This window comes from Sebastes umbrosus, chromosome 24 (genome assembly GCF_015220745.1).
Source record: "Sebastes umbrosus isolate fSebUmb1 chromosome 24, fSebUmb1.pri, whole genome shotgun sequence".
Lineage (NCBI taxonomy): Eukaryota > Metazoa > Chordata > Actinopteri > Perciformes > Sebastidae > Sebastes > Sebastes umbrosus.
Window position 1 is genome coordinate 10,297,662 of NC_051292.1, and position 17,683 is coordinate 10,315,344.

A 17,683-nucleotide genomic window follows, 5' to 3' on the forward strand; every position below is an offset into this window, starting at 1 on the left:
ATGAAAATAAAATTAAGGAAAGACTGGAAGAAAAGAAAGAAAGAAATGAAGGAAGGAAGCAGGAAAGAGGCAAGGAGGAGGGAAAGATTGATGAAAAGAGAAATGAAAAGAAGAGTAGAAAAGAGAGAACTAAATGAAGAAAGGAAGGAAGAAAAAAAGAGAAGAAAAGACGAGGCAAAGTAGAGTAGAGGAAGGAAAGAAGACTGAAAAAAAATTCAAAAAGAAAGAGGACTGAATAATAGAAAAGAAGAGCAAGGAATTGATTTGCAGGGAAGAAAGGAAGAGAGAAGGATCTGAAAATAAAGAGAGGAAAAAAGGAAGGATGAAGGAGAAAAGTGTTGAAAGGTAAAAATGGCACAAGAAAGAAACGAACAGTGTGGTAGAGAGAGGAGAGACGGAAGAAGGGGAGAAGGGAGGATGAAGGAGGGGAGGAAAAATAAGGAGGGAATGGAGGAGGAGGAGAGGAAAGAGTAGGAAGAAAGAAGGAAGAGGAGGGGAGTAAAGGAGTGAGCTTGCCGACTGTTGCATCAGCGTGTTAACCGAGGGCAATATGCTGAGAATAAGCTGCATAATGAAGCGTGGAGGCAGCTGTACAAATGTGTCCAGGAAGCCACCTTGTCTCCTCTGCTGTGATGTTTGCAGTCTGGCAGGTTTGGCATCCTAGTTCACACGACGCTGGAGATTAAAGACACGCGGGCAGATCAAACTGCTAATCTTCAAGATCCTGGGTTATTTTCTGCTGTCATGTTCCTGCACTGCACTTCCTAGAGATCACCCGTCAATCACACGGTGTGGGCGGCGCTGGGACGTCTTTGCGGAGGCCGTGATAACTATCGCTGCTTGTGCTAACTACTTCTTCCAACAAATGAAATACACTAGAAGTAGACCGATTAGTCTGCGCCGATAGGACGTTTTACAAACTATCATTATCAGCAGAACTGGGCTCTGATAACGGCCGACAGCTGCACAGTAACACAGGGACGTACATCACTGTTTTACATGGAGGCTTCATACACAAAGTTAAGGTAGAGGGAGAAAAAAAATCATCTCTACAATATATAACACTATCAGCTCTTTGTCCACGATACAAGACAGGCAGACGGGGAGGAAAATAAATCATTCACTGTTACTTTAACGTGCTTACTGTACCAATTTGGCGTTCTCTCTTCCAAATAATCCAGCCACGTAACCATCCTTTCATGAAATGAAATCACACACTTAAGGATCCTCCTAACCCCGGGAATATGCACCAACATTAATGGCATTTAACAATGTACGAGACGCGCGACAGAAGTAATCCTGGCCGGTCGTACTGTACAGCGCATCGCCCATTGCAAATAAATAGAACATTTTCCAACAATGTAATCCATCAAATCACACTTCAGGATGTTCTCTTACGAATTATTAAATTCAGAGTGACTATTAAAAACGGCATATGCAAAAGTAGCCAACTAGGTTGCTGCAGAAGTAAAGAAGATATCGGCCAATTAATCGGCTATATCAGCTTTTTCCTGCTCCAAACTATCATTATGATATCGGCCTTTAAAAATACACAATCGGTCGACCTATGAAATACAATACACACTTTTTAAGGTAGGGCCTGGTTTGCATTTACATCTTTGAAATGCCAAAAATATGTAGAACATGTCTGTAAAAATCACATAATGTTGCAGGGCAGACACTAAACAAAACTGATTTAACCGTTGCTATGCATCTAATGGATGGATAATGATTATCATTATTTCTAATAATCATAATAAATAGAAGAGCTCAGCACTGGATAAACTTGTTCTACTTTCAGCTAATACCAACTGTATTTACTCCTGCCCAACAAATCTATTGATTACTCTGTTTAAATGGACACAGAACTAGAGCTGCAACAATTAATCAATTAGTTGTCAACTATTAAATCAATCGACAACCGTTTTGATAATCGATTAATCAGTTTAAGTAATTTTTTAAGAAAAAAAAGTCAAAGTTTTCTGATTCCAACCTCTTAAATGTGAATATGTTCTGGTTTCTTTACTCCTCTATGACAGTAAACTGAATATCTTTGAGTTGTGGACAAAACAAGACATTTGAGGACGTCATCTTGGGCTTCTGGAAACACTGATCTTTTTTCACCACCATATCTGACACTTTATAGGCCAAACAACTAATCGATTAATCGAGAAAATAATCAACGTATTAATCAGCAATGAAAATAATGTTAGTTGCAGCCCTACACACACAACAGGCATCTGCTTCATTTAAAAAAAAAAAAAAAAACAGCCACTGTCCATACATCAGTGTGTTTGCAAGAGAGTGCATGTGAAGCAGGGGGATCAGGCTAATACCTGTTGCATAGGTGTGGTCTGTTAGATCTCATGTTACCTGGCCCTCCACTGCAACCTGAGCCTCCTCTGTTTGGACAAATTGACACAGTGAACCGAGCTGACAGGCAGCCAGATTTCCCTCTCTGTTTATCACTTTATCTGTTTACCGATCACTCACTTTCTCTCTATCTGATGATGCTAAAATAGAAATATTATGAAGAAATGAGAAAATAATTAATGACATATTTTTTTATAGATGTTTTAAATCTTTGTTTGGCTTAAAGGGACAGAAATAGTAATTATTTATATTTTTTTCTTCTTCATTCAGGAATATAAAAGTTTCTAAAACTTTTCATAATTGTTCTCTTATTTCCTCTCTCTCTCTCTCTCTCTCTCTCTCTCTCTCTCTCTCTCTCTCTCTCTCTCTCTCTCTCTCTCTCTCTCTCTCTCTCTCTCTCTCTCTCTCTCTCTCTCTCTCTCTCTCTCTCTCTCTCTCTCTCTCTCTCTCTCTCTCTCTCTCTCTCTCCATGTCCCTCTGTCTTTCTTTCTCCCTCCATCCGTCCGTTTAGGGTTTCCATGATCTCATTATGCGTCTATGAAAAGGGACAGGTAATGCAATCTGGCATGGCGTGGCACGACTTTGTGTGTGTGTTGATTACCTGAACAACAGTCAACAGAGTCTCTATTTCAGCCACTTATCTCGTCTAGAAATAATCATCTAATCAAGCGTGCACGCACACACACACACACACACACACACACACACACACACACACACACACACGCGCACACACACACACACACACACACACACACACACACGCATATGTAATGTATATTAATGTGTGTGTGTACGCACAGCTTCTCAGCATACAGTGTATGCATAGAGCACAAAGAGGCATGCAGACAGGATGCACACACACACTTTAGCTCCTAAACTTTTTGCATCGACTTACATTAATTTCCAAAGATATATCAATTTAAACTTTGTTACACGGCACTCGAGTGAGTGTTTAATATTGTTTATGCTTCCATTTTGATTGCTGGAGGTTAGTTTGGATATAAACATGAAAGTCAAGTGCACAGGAGAAGACTATGTGTCGATGTCGGATCGTGTGGTGAGGCTGTGGACTGTATACCAAACCCTAAAAAGTCGCAATAGAAAAGATTTGTTGATTCACTCCATGCCAGCATGAGTCAGTCCCTCCCACACACTGTCCTGCTAAATACGAGCCACTACAGCACTAAATGAGTTCATTCGCTGTTGAAAATAGACCCCAATATATGTACTATTTATTCCTGTTTCAGTAACATTAGCTAAAAATTACAGCTGTTTTAGGAAATTACTGAGCCTTTTTTAAATATACAGTATATATATATATTAAAAATGTATATCTTCAGTAGCATATTTATGTTCCCACGCCGTGATTAATACCACACACACATAAATGAAGATGCATTTCAGCAGTCTGTTGGCCTTGCACTGAAAAGCCTCATTTGAAAACATCCTCCATCTCCCTCCGCATTATATTCAAGGCATAAAAAAAAAAGCAAATGATTCATAGAATTTCATTTTCAGTGGCTTAAAGAGGCTTGTGTTTGTCTCTCTCCAACATGATGCTCAATTGGCAGGTGCCTATGATATTAAACCGCAGTAAACAGGGCTTCCGGTTTTGACATGGCTGAGTGAGGACACTGAACTTTCATATTTTATATAATTACAGTGAGAGGTCGCTGGTCTACCGCTGCCTTGATCGGATAGTTTGTTTGTGTTATTGTACGACTTTGGTTAGTTCAGATTCACTAAAGTCACACAATAGCACAAACTAACCCCCACGATCTAAGAGGTAAAACAACTGTTTTTTTCAATGGAGTCTGGTGGCTTTGGCGAGAGCATAGATGGATACAACGGCTTCAGTTCGCTGTCGGAAAGGGCTGTCTGATGGCAAGGTAGACCTCCGAAAATATTCTAAATATAGCGTACACTTAAACTGATATTGATTTTTTTAGGTGAGCCTTTCTTTAAGGAGACTAAAATACATTCTGCTGCTGCCCCCGTCCACAGCAGTACATTGCTTTGCTTCCGTAACGCCCGTCTGTTTCTCTAAACTGGGGGCGTGCTGACCGCCATCTACTGTAAGTAATACACTGACTATGGATAAGTACCTCATACAACCCCACTTCAAAACACCCAAACTATCCCTTTAACATTATCAAGCGTCAAGTTTTTAGGGAGTCCCGCTAGTTCACATCTCCTCAATATGTGCCAGACACGGGCTTATACAATGTCAAATTGTATTTAAATCGCATTCATTATACTAATGCTAAACTAGCAAGGATATTTCCTTGCACAAGTGATGCATGTAACCGCTGTGGAAGATCACATGCTTTACATAGGGTTGAAGTCCTTATTTTGCCAAAACCGGATGTTCATGCGGCTCAACGACAAGAGCACCTGCCTTCTATTGGAAGCCAGTACCACATTACAGGGTTCGGGTTCAGGTCTCTTCAGCGGCACAACAGACTTTCTTGCTATCAAATTCAACTTTTGGCCGATGGCGTTGAAATACTGCACATCATCTTACCTCATTTTAACACAATGGCAATTTAGTCTTTGATCTGATTGTGCCATATGCCATCTGTGTAACATGTGGCGTACATGGACTCTATTGCTGCATGCAGCTCTATCTTTGTTTTTGTATTTTGAACTTTCTCATTACCTATTTTGTATTTTTATTTCTTTACTTCTGCTGTGTGGACGGGGGGGGATACATGATGCATAAATGTTTGTGTTATGTTAAAAAATTGAAAAATCTAATAAACAGATTTTTAAAAAACTGCAGTAAACACACGACAGCTAGAGAGCTGAAAAATAGATCAATCGCGCCGATGGGAGAGAGAGAAAAAAGCGATGAAAAGAAAGGGAGAAAGAGGGAGGGAGGCCGATCGACTGTAGCTTTGACCTCTCAGCGCACACAAAGCTCCCTTCCCACAGAAAAAAACGCCTCAGAGCCCTCCACGGCCAGGGCATTTTACTGTATCAATTGCCCCCCCGCTCCTGCGCCCTCTCAGCCACCCACCCCACATGGTTGGACAGCCGATAAGTTGGAGCCGAGGACTAAAAGCTCCCGCAGGGCAAGTGACAATAGGACTCCTACAGCTAAGGAGAGGAAAGTGCTCTCTCTCTTCTCCCTCACTTTCTTCCACACTAACTCTCTCTCTCTCTCTGCTTCGCTGTAGGGACACATTATGGAAGTCATTATTCTGGCCTTCCAAGTTGCCACAGAAGCGTTGGGGCTTTGACCTGGTGTGTGCACGTGTACATAAGCCCTGCAGGACGTCTCCCAGCCTCACAGAGTGGGAGATGAGGAGAATTAAGAGTCATTTTTCAGAGTCCCGACTTTTTTCCAAACTGAAGAGCAATGTCACACATTCTACATTTCTACTGGACACACTTTGATAGTGTGCACACACATGCACGCCTGGTATGGGGGAAATTCATCAAAGTAGTTGAAATCAAATAACTAATGCATTTCAAATGAAAACCGAACTGTGTGAACGCCACGCTTTGGAACAAAAACGGCAGAACCACAGCAACAAGTGTTACAGTTACAGTAAAAACATCAAATATTGCCATCGTCTTTTTTGCGATCAATAGTTAATCAACATCATACTGATCGTCGTCGCGGGTGGAAAACCAAGAGAAAACAGAGGCTGAGAATAGGGCTGTCACCATGTCATACTAGCTTGTCAGGAAGGAGGTTAAATAACGCTCCAAACTTGCGCTAAATTTTGGCGAGGAAAAACTGGCATGGCCATTTTCAAAAGGGGTCCCTTGACCTCTGACCTCAAGATATGTGAATGAAAATCCCCTTTACAGACATGCCCATTTTATGATAATCACATGCAGTTCGGGCTAAGTAAGAGTCAAGTCAGCACACTGTCAGCTGTTGTTACCTGCAGTTTGCCACGTTATGATTTGAGCAGAGTTTTTATGCTAAATGCAGTACCTGTGAGGGTTTCTGGATAATATTTGTCATTGTTTTGTGGTGTTAACTGATTTCCAATAATAAATATATACATACATTTGCATAAAGCAAGTATATTTGCCAACTCCCATGTTGATAAGAGTATTAAATACTTGACAAATCTCCCTTTAAGGTGCATTTTCAACAGATATAAAATATCCACTAATCACAATTAATCATGCACAATCGTAAGATTAATCAGGATTAAATATTTTAATCGATTAACAGCCCTATGGCTGAGAAACATCCTGTGCTGTTAGAGTACAGTTGAGTCCAGCAAACTACTGCAGTGGAAAAAGCAAGAGAGGTTCATCCAGGTCAGGTTATCGCTGTGTTGGTTTGTGCAGACTGCAGCTCAATGGAAAGCTGTTCTTCCTTTGCCAAAAATCCACTTTCAATACCAGTATAAACCCCAGTCAGCGCAAATTAACGGGGAGCGTCAGCCATCAATCATTTTCTAATACACAAAATTTGACATGGAAATCATGGCGCCATAATCCGAGGTGAGCAGTTATACAGACGGCCGATTCAGATGTCATGAAGAATGATGTACTGACTCCGTAAAGGACCGTAATAAATTCAGAGGCAGTACCAATTACAGCCACCTAATCTAAATGTTACAGCCAGGCCAGGTGAGGATGGCATATAGCGACCAAACCAAACTGCATAGACGAGCGGGGTATCGGTTTATATGTTTGCCAGAGAGGCAGATGTATCCACATGACAATTTTTATATTTTACATCTCACAAATTAAAAGTGGCTTGTGAGTTTTAAGTTTTAGGTAGGCTAAACCCAGAAGGACTATTTGGTGAGGATGCAATGTTGCCGGGTTTTGCAAAGTAGCCTTGTTTGCCATTTTCTTTAGCTAGTTGAGGTGAGGATAAGCGGTTGTAGATATTCGGTTTCTTTTTTTTTTAAATGAGAAACATGCAGTAAGTGCTTGATTACGTTAAGTGTGAAGTTTTTAGGAAATATTCGTCAGGAACTTTTCCTATCTTTTGGTCCGAGACAAAAGTCATCATCAGAGCAACTGGATCGCTAAACCTCCGTCACTAATCTTTATATTATTGCTGCATTTGTCATGTTAAACATCGTCATAAGAGGTTTCTTTCTGCCGTTATCACCTCTGCCATCGTCGTGATCACTAGCACCTTTATTGTCATCCTCATCATCATCGCTGCTGTTGTCGCCCCCTTCATCATCCTGACCCCGCCGTCACTTTCCCTCTTTAGGGCCTTTGATTGTTCTGGACCTCTTGTCTCTTTTTTAGCCCGTGTCTGGAGAGGGCCTTTAGCTTTTAGGCTGAGCGACTGATGGTTAGAGAGAAAAGGGGGTAAGAAAAAAAGAGGAGAAAGGACGGAAGAAAGAGGGGAATCAGGATGGAGGCTGTAATAGGAGACACGCAGCAGGAGGGCTGTTTACTGTCACTGAAGGAGGAGAAGAGAGAGGTGGGGGGGGGGTGGTGAGACGCAGGGATGAGGACAACGAGAGGGAGAGAGGGAAGATTAGGGGAAGATGAATAAAGAAGGTTAACGTTCAGGGAAAAAGACAGACTGCCATGGTTCTATATAGTGACAGAAAATGTTTCTTTAGGCTCACAGAATCCTTCTTTACTATAGCGTCCACTGTACAGCAACAAAGAACCTTTGTGTCACTTCTACAAAATCGGTCTGATTTGCCAGATCTGTATTATAACAAACATTAGGAGTTTTTTAAGCAAGCTTTGAGCTGGCACCTCCATGGCATATTATGTACTGTAGAAAACAGCAGCGAGCACGCCTCCAAATCTTGAACAGTATCAGGTGGCAGGTATATGTAAGAACAGAAGAAACAAATCACCGGCACTCAAACGAACGTGTTTCAGCTATAAGCCATCATCAGCGTGCAATATTAATATTATGTACTGTACCTTAGGTTTTAACAGTGTAACTAAGGGCACTTTCACAAGCCAACATTTAGTCCGTTTACGTCAAACTCTTGTGCCGTTTGTTTGGGCAGTTGTGAACGCAGTAATCGTACTCTGGTGCGGACCAAAACAACCGCTTGCGAGAGGTAGTCTCAGCGAGCCAAGCGAACCAAAACGCAGGCTGCCTGTGTGGGCATTCGTTGAGACGGACACAGGTAAACGACAGGTTAACATGAGTGGGAGGGGACTGACCTGGACTTCTGCAGAAGTCCGATGTTTGCTTGAAATCTGGGCCGAAGAGAACATACAGAATATGTCCACAAAAATAGTGACGTTCTTAAAGTCATAAACTGGAAGAGAAGGGATTCGTGCGCACGGTAGATCAGCGGTAATTGACACAAAGTAAAGATAATGACAGCTAAGGCTAAAGCTTGCCAACATTGGAGGATTGTTTGTTCCACAGATGGATTGAGAAGACTGGCACATACGTCGAAAGATTTCCGCATTTATGGGCTACCAGCACATGCTCATTAGAGCCATTTTCTGGCTACACTGGCTGACTCACACATCAACGGCACGGAAATAGTATCAACGATTACTTGCACTTTACTGTACTTCATTGTAGCACTGAAGGAACGCACTTTGGTTTCCCTGTATACCGAGGACTGCATATGGAGAGAATGAAAATAGATTCCTCTGAACATGAACTGGTCTGACACCTGGCTTGTTAAAAAAGGGGATATCAGGGGATTCTTTGAGGGTTCTGCAAAGCACAATGACACAACCAAAATCCAAACCATCCAACCCGATTATTCAATACCTAAGCCTCACTTTAAGACCCACTGCTCTGGAATTCACTGTCCATTCTCGTTGAGATACACACATGAATTCCACGATGTGAGCAGACATCGCTGGAAGCCATGACGTGGGCATGGCGCCAGTGTGTTAGGCATGATAGGAACTGCATAAAGCGCTGCTTACTGTAATCACATTTTGAGGTTTTCAGGTTTGCCCTAACTGCAATGAATACCTGCACCTGTTTGCTCTAACCAAAAACTTGAGGGAGCATTTTCTTTTTCACTAAAACAATCTGCCCACCACAGATAAACCAAAACATTAGATGTAGTCTATTGAATAAGCACTTCATAGTTAAGTAAGCGATAATGCACAACAAGGTGTTCCAATATAAGAAAATAATGGACAAGATAATAATGTGTTTCATGAGGCGTTTCCTCCATTTTCTGTGATTCAGCCATGTAACTAATGAGAAACTGTACGCTTAAATAAGCACACATTGTCTGCGTGTTAATTGCTTAATTACTGAATATTGTGACAAATCAAATATTGTGTCTTCTTCTGTCAAGACTCCAGAGAGAGAAACAAAAACAAGACAACACTTAGTACTGATTTGGTGATGAACACAATTTCCAGTTCTGTATCTGGAATTAGATAATTTGTGTACCGACGCTCTTAAGAAAATGTCTCTGCGCTGCATCACTCACACACACACACACACCTCGAGTGTGTCTTCCAGACGCTGTTGGGAACATTCACACACTGACACTAATGCATGCTGCTGCTTTGAAGATAGCTGAGCAATAGAGTAGGAGGGAGAGACAGAAAAAGAAAGGAAATTGGTGAGGGTCTTACAGTGCTTTCTAGCAATCAATAACAAAAAGTCTTCCAGGAGGAGACATGTGTACTGACATGTTTAGCTGTAGCTCTCAGTTAAAATAACTTCAGCTGTGTCCGTTCAGTGCTGAAGAAGACATCTACAATTCAACATTCAACAGTGTTTACTCTGTAAAATGTGTTGATTTGACCTTAATCGTCGTCACTTATTTCTGCACGTTTAAATGCACATTTGGTGACGCCATGGCACCTCTTCCTAACATACAAAAAGCGAGCGAGCAAACTCTGGCAAATGGAATGCAAAAAATTGTCCAGATATACTACAATTGATGTCACTCTCTAGTGGTATTGATTAACTGTCAGTTATGTCAGCATCAATTTTGACCAGTGAAAATAGGTTGGAGGTGTGCGAAGCGATTTTTCAAACAAACATCATGTTGCATCTTCATTAGGAAAAACTGAAACAATCTGATGTTTGCTCATTTGCTCTTTCGCATCGCTTACAGTTAAGAAAAGGTGTGATGGTGTACCTTGGCGCTGCATTAGCCTGGCAAACTGATGGTCTATAATGAATGGAATACAGCAAAAATATAGCTTTGGGTCTCGGATATGGTTTGGGTCACAAATTTGGAGGTTTGCTGGCGTCCAACAGGTCCGACGGACGGCCAGTGCACAACTTTCAGCTCAAGAGAAAACAAGCGAAAAGTACCGTTAGAGAAATAAACGAGTCTCAGTGCAGCCCGGTGCGGTGTCGGTGCTGGGAGCTGAGGCGAGAGCGGCCGGTGCACCTCCAAAACTGCATTTCAAACGGCGGACCTCGGCAACATGTCTAACCGTCCTCTGGTGCGCTGTGAGGAGACGGTAAAGAAGAGAGCGAGTGAGAGAGAGAGAGTCGGTGTGTTGCGCTAATTCTTGTCTCATTTTTGGTCTGATAACCATGGTAATGAATTACATCTGACTAATAACCACACCCACATTCTCTGTTTGAGAAAGAACGTTAACTAAAAAACAGGAAGTAACACTGGCTGGGGGGGGGGCTTTAAGGATGCAGGTGCAGGCTGGGTTCAGGTATCAGTTTTAGGCCTTTTCCGAACTCCCATCCCACTGAATAAACACGATTCATCTTGGCTAATTACTACAAAGCTCTGATGCAACTTGACTCTTCTAAATAACCTAGATGAAATCTACCAGTTTAAACAAGTACGAGGTCTTCTCACACTTTTTCATTTAATATCATACTTTTTTTTTTTTTCAAGGAGGATAAAAATACTACCAAAACAAATTGAACTATTTAAAGTCGTACTGCCCCAAAATACAAGCAAACAATCACTTACACCACAAATAAGCCATGACTAAAAAAAAAACACTACTCTTACACCGTGGTTCAATCGGCCACTGCATTCGGCTGAATCCGACTGGGTTTGTGGGTGGGGAAGTTTTAGTTGCTGCATTCCTTGTCTGTGAAAGTCGTACTTGTGTTTCAGGAAGGCCTGTATCTGTCTACAGAACATCCGCCAGAGGTCAAAGGTGACGGCAGGGGAGTTGGTCAGTACAAATTGAGAGAAATGGGAAGAAAATAAAAAGCAGTGCTTTGAAGAGGTAAAGTTAACATTTGTACGCTCTGCACTGACCTCCATAACTAAGCATAAAAGACTCTACATCACATTTCTTATAAACCGTCATCATAAAAAAAATCTGGTCAATAAAGATGAACTGCAGGTTACCACTTTAAATGGTTAGCATTATTCACACTGGGAAAGTCTCAAAGGTTTGTAGGTTTATAGAATAAAATAAGAACATTTCTGAAAAGGAACAGGTTGCCTTGAAAGACGTATTTTTCCAATTATATAGCATACAACTTATTCAAAACTCAGGTAACTTTATGTTCAAATGAGAAGTGCCTCCACACTTGTACTGTTAATAAAAAGATCTTTATGTATGACGTGTTTTGATGGTACTTATCTGTCAGTGTTTTAAATCTATAGAGTGGTGGCTTGTATTTGGAGATGCCAGGAAGGTGTAATAACGCCGTTTAATTGTCTGGACTTTAATTTGTTGTATACAGAGTTGTGATACGGATACACAGTATTTCTTTACTAAACACAGTTTACATTTGACGCCTGATATAATTAATTCTACGCACAGAAATCGGAGAACTATAAACTGCATTCATTTCCAGTTCTGTCAGCCTCAAAATGTCATATTAATGTTTTCTGCACAGCTATTTATCTGTCACATCTGCGATACTCCACGCTGCCAATGAAAGCTAGCGTGACAAGTGTAATCCAAAAGCAAAGAAAGCCTCCACTGTGGGTTTATCAATTAATCATCACAGTTTCCCCGAGCCCAAGGTGACAGCTTCAAAACGTCGCACTTTTGTCAGACCAAACCCAAAACCCAAAGACGATCAATCTACAACAAACAGAGAAAAGCAGCAGATTTGTTTTCACCTTTGGACAGAACCAGGCTAGCAGTTTCCCCCTGATTCTAGTCTTTATGCTAAGTTAAATGTCTCTGGCTATACCTTCATATTTTCATCCAACTCTAAGGTTGTTTCTGATTAGATGCTCTTGGAAAAAAAGTGCTTTTAGTAAACACTTCAGCTGCTCTTAAAACTAAATGACCATACCATAGATTAAAGAGCGCTTCCTGCTTGTTCACAAAAACACTCTTAACCTCTAAGATTGATTGTTATCAGATAACGCGGCCCTACACTGTACCCCGGCCTCGCTTGTCCACACAAATCCATCCACTCAAGCTCTCACCTGTCGAGCTCTTCCAGCGTTCTTTACCTGCCACTGGGACCGGCTCCAACAACTGTCAATTATCCGTAAGCCAATCCCACAAGCGATTGACAAGCCAGTAGAGCCGGGGATCGAGTTCGGTCTCTTGGGGATCTGTGTGTGTGTGTGTGAGAGTCAGTGTGTGTATGTGTGTGTGTGTGTATGTGTGTGTGTGCCTGTGTGGAATCAACCAGCGACACCACTAAGCTCTGACTTCAAGCAGCTCAGGTTGACTAGAAGTCGATGGGCTGATAAAACCGGCAAGTGTGTGTGTGCGTGCGTGAGTGTAAGTGTGTGTGTGTGTGTGTGTGTGTGTGTATATATGTGTGTGTGTGTGTGTGTGAGATATGGGCCTTGTTGTCTGAAGACAGAGACCATGGGAACACATGGACACCGCTAAGCCTTTAACTACCATCGAGAGAAACCACATAATACACACACAAGAAGTCTGTTGGCCCACATTTAGCGTCTGTTTTGGTTGAGTTTTCTTCGTGTTGTGAAGTTACTCGTTAATGCTGATTGAAATAACATAATAATTCAGTTAGTCATATCACTCCAAAGAAGCTGTTCTGAACACCTACAGTATGAAGGGGTCCTTTGTCTCAACACAAACTAGAAAAGTGCACTCCGAGTGCAGATCTCCGTCTGGTGTGTCTCCAACGACCACTGCTGTTTGATTGAATGAAAACAAACCGCAATCGCCCCCTGTTGCATGTCTCTCGCAACAGATACGCTCTCATTTTGTGCATGACAAAGATTTCAGACAGGACGGGATGAAGTGGAAAGATCATTAATTGAAGCTGTGCATCCTTGTATTGAAAACAATTCAATTCAAAGTCAGACTTGAACTGCAAAAAACACCAAGAAGCCTCTATATTCCAACATAAGGTCGAGGACAGGTGAGAAATCAGATCACTGATCTGCTGCATGTACTGTACATTTTACAAATAATATTCAGCCTATCTGAAACTTTAACATTTCCAGTGCATCACAACGTTATCACTGGAATGATGCCAAAAACAAGAGGTTCAAGGATGGTTCTTAACCTCATCTTACAACTTGGGTGTGTGTGTATGTAGGGCGTGGGGCCGTATTAATGTCCTGAGTTTAACGCTGTCATTATTCACCTTTTATTGTCCCCTAATACAGGCCTATCAATCAGAACCTGACTCAACGCCGAATCAAAGAAGCAACTTTCAACTCCTATCAGATGACCTCTGGGAGAGGAGGAGCGAACGGGATGAGGGAGATTATTTTGTTTTCTACTTTGTGCATTTAGTAAGTAAAAAAATAAATGCCCACAAATAAAATCTGACAAATCTGGCAGCTAAAGATAGTTTTTGATTAGTGCAGTTATTTTAACCATTATTTAAAAGAGACGCTTGAACTATAAAAATAGAATTAAATTAATAATTGAATCATCTCTTTATTTTATTCTAGTCAATCAAAGAATCACTGCATTTATTAATCTGGCTCTGCAAAGTGAGTTGTTGTAACATACAAAGTATAATAAAGCTACATGTACAAACCTAAACATCTGGCTTAGTGTTATCTCAAGAGACCTTTCATACACAAACAGAGATTCACAATCTGAAGGAAAACTTCCTGTGTGAGTGTGTGAGATCGTACCTCTCTTGTGAGCCGTCTCTGAGCTTCTTTAGACGCCTGCAGGTGGATCCTCAGCTCCTCTTTCTCCAGAGCCAGCTGTGTACAAACAAAACACAACATACAGTAAGTATTTTAACACACACACACTGTGTTTGATAGAAGAGATTAAGGCCATTGTTTTGCAAGTCACAAGTCCTGAGTCAAGACCACCAATGATCAGCTTTGTTTATAGCCTATAGTGACCTGCTGCCTTTTGGGAAAGTGTTTGTACAGTGTAATACAGAAGTGCTGAACAGTGTTTGAGAGATTCCTTTATTTTTTTAATGAAAATAGTTTACCAAAGTTACCAGTGGGCAAAATGCCACCTCAGTCCCCAGAAAAAGGAATCTGTCTTTGACACTTGCACTATAGTCTGTTCAAAATAAAAGAAAAGAAACATATCCTTGTGCATTTAGAGGGTTTTTTTCTGCTGTACCAAACTCGCACCAAACCTTGACTCTTAAATCAATCCGTTTTCACCTCCAACTTGTAAAATACAGACGCTTGGTCAGTGCCCTTCGGGGTCTGATACCGATGCACCGGACTTGTCGACTAACTCCAACGTAAACTCATCCGTGTAATTATTAGATGCTCAAAGCGACGGACGTATAAAGTATAAAGAGTGAGAAAGTCCGCTAAGCAGTGGTGGAATGTAACTAAGTAAATTTACACTAGTACTTTACTTAAGTATAACTTAGAGGTACTTGTACTTTACTACTTTCTACTTCTACTCCACTACATCTCAGAGGTAAATATTGTACTTTTTACTGCACTACATATATTTGACATCTTTAGTTACTTTACAGATTCTGATTATTATTTATTTTTTATAGGTTATGCTTCACAGCAGTATATAAATTAAATTAAAATGAGCTCCACATTTACCAGCTGCAACAATAAAATGATGAATACATTAAGGCATCAATGATCTGAAATGGGCTATTCTACATAATTAATACTTTTACTTTTGGTACTTTAAGTATATTGTGGCGATAATACTTTGGTACTTCTACTTAAGTCAAAGATCTGAATACTTCTTCCACCACTGCCGCTAAGAGAGGGAGAGGACGTTGAAAATGATGGTGGGGGAGTTAGGACACAGAAGACAAGTTTTAGGAGCTTATATCGATCATTAAATCTTAAAGGCCTTAGAATCGTCCCTACAACTTTATTATAGTCCGTTTAACCTTACATTAAACACATTTACAGTAAATCTATTTACTGCTGTCGTCAGGGAAGAAGCTTTGCAATAATGAAGTGGATGAAACCAACAGGCTCTACGTGTCGACCGACATGTACTGATACTGTTTTCATCTCCACAAGCCTTGAAAACTCCCAGAGGTTAGAAAACTTCACTAAGTACCACAGCTTCCCAGACATGTCCTATTGTCAACAGAATAGCGGCTCTCAGAAGCATCCAAGGTTGGAAAAGAAGAAAAAAACACACAGAGCTGGAGAGGCAGCGAGTGGAGAAAGAGAGAGAGAGATGAGGAAGAAAGACGAGAATGAATGCAAACAAAAGCGAATACAGTTTTCCAAGGCTGCTCAGATTGGATCAATTCAGCAGTGACTGAGGACTGTGAAGAGAGGTAAACATGTTAGATGGTGTGTGTGTGTGTGGATGGAGTTGAGTTGTATGTGTGAGACTCAGAGTGTAGGAGTTTCAATTCAGTCGGTGAGGTCTTTGTCTTCAAGTGAACCCAGTTAAATGGAAGGACGAGGAGATATATGAATCCTCAGTCCAAACCGACTGGACAAGGTTAGCTACATTACCTAAGATAGACGGACAAGACAAACAATGATATCAAGATCGTCTATTCTCTGGTGGTGTGTCCTTGCCCCTTCACGCCCTCTCTCTCATGCACAGTATATTTCTCGATCTTGGATCATTGTGTATAAAGAAGTCAAATCCCACTGTATTCACAGGATCTCCTCCTTTGATGCCCCTTTAAAAAAACGTCATAAAACCTATTTCATCAATCAAGTAGGTGCTTTTTTGGTATAAGACGGTCTCAACCCTTTCTTGGCTATTTAAGAACATAAAGCTGTAGCCAAAAAAACAGAGACAAGTATAAATACAAATCGCGGACGCGGCTAAAACGGCTTACTGCTAGACGTGAAGCTCTTATCCTATAAAAGGTCAGTTTGACCTCTCACTAAAGTTAGTAGATGTGTCCCATTTCAAGAATATTTTCCTTCAAAGACAGACTACATGTCAAGGCCACATACACTATAACAGGTTGTCTCGTTCTTCCAAATGAGGCCGAGAAAAATGGACTACTTCTTTTCAAAATTGGACGAGCTACTACCAATCCTTTACAATATCTGAATGTTCAGGTCAAGTTCAGCCACGTGAAATGGACCGATCGCAAAAACCAGAAGTCTTTCATCACTATATAGGCTTTTACTTTCTTCTTTATTTTACTTTCTCTGCCTCGCTTACAAATGAATTCTTAGTTTTGCTCTTGTTAGAAGGAAGACGGTGTAACATTTAAGGGGATCTATTAGCAGAAATGTAATATAATATTAATAAGTAGGTTTTCTTTAGTGTATAATCACCTGAAAATAAGAATCATTGTGTTTTTGTTACCTTAGAATAAGCCGTTTATATCTACATATTCTCAAACACTGGCTCTAGAGAGAGCACCATAGCTCTCCTGCACGCTTGGCACACAGGAGAAGTTTCCATTTTTGCAATCTGTAACCTCACCTAGATACGGCCAACTCCTACACACTAGACCTTTAAAAGGAATGGTTTGTCATTTTGGGAAATACAGGAACTTGCTTTCTTGCAGAGAGTTAGAGGAAAAGATCGATGTCAATCTCATCTGTCTGCACGCTTGATACAATTTAAGAACCAGGAGACTCTGCTTAGCACAAAGACTGGAAACAGGGGAGGGAAACAGACAACTAGCACCCGTAAACCTCACCACTTCACACATTTCATCTAAAAACAACAGTGGTTTTACAGGGGTTATGTGCTGGACTATTTCTTGGCTGGGCACAGTGATTACCTGGCGTCTTGTAAACACCATGAGCAGAGACTCAAACACTACTTGCCAGTAGTCCATCATGTGTTGAAGTAAAAATATCACCACTCATAATCTCAAGAATCACGAAAAAGCTCAGTGGGCTTAACCACACTGGTGGCCTTTAGATTGAAACTGCCTGTTAGTGAATTCAGACATTTCGCTCACAAGTCGCTCCTTAAAAGTTATTCAGTGGAGTTTCTAGCCACTGGTAGCGCAATGGATAAATCCCTTTATGAGTTATGCTCATGTTTTGTTTTAAGTCACGCACATACATGAGGACGCATATTCATGCGCAGAGGCACCCGGCAACGCAGTACACATTCAGGCTGTTGGTTTCAT

The 17,683-nt window shown here is 41.0% G+C and overlaps 1 protein-coding gene across 1 annotated transcript in view; it reads right to left on the minus strand.

Annotated features, from left to right (window-relative positions):
* Nucleotides 1-17,683, minus strand: part of LOC119484026 (trafficking kinesin-binding protein 2-like) — a 46,049-nt gene that overhangs the window by 21,797 nt on the left and 6,569 nt on the right. Inside the window, exon 3 of the mRNA XM_037762584.1 lies at nt 14,295-14,369. Coding sequence (XP_037618512.1) covers nt 14,295-14,369 — 75 coding nt within the window. The remainder of the gene's footprint in view (nt 1-14,294; nt 14,370-17,683) is intronic.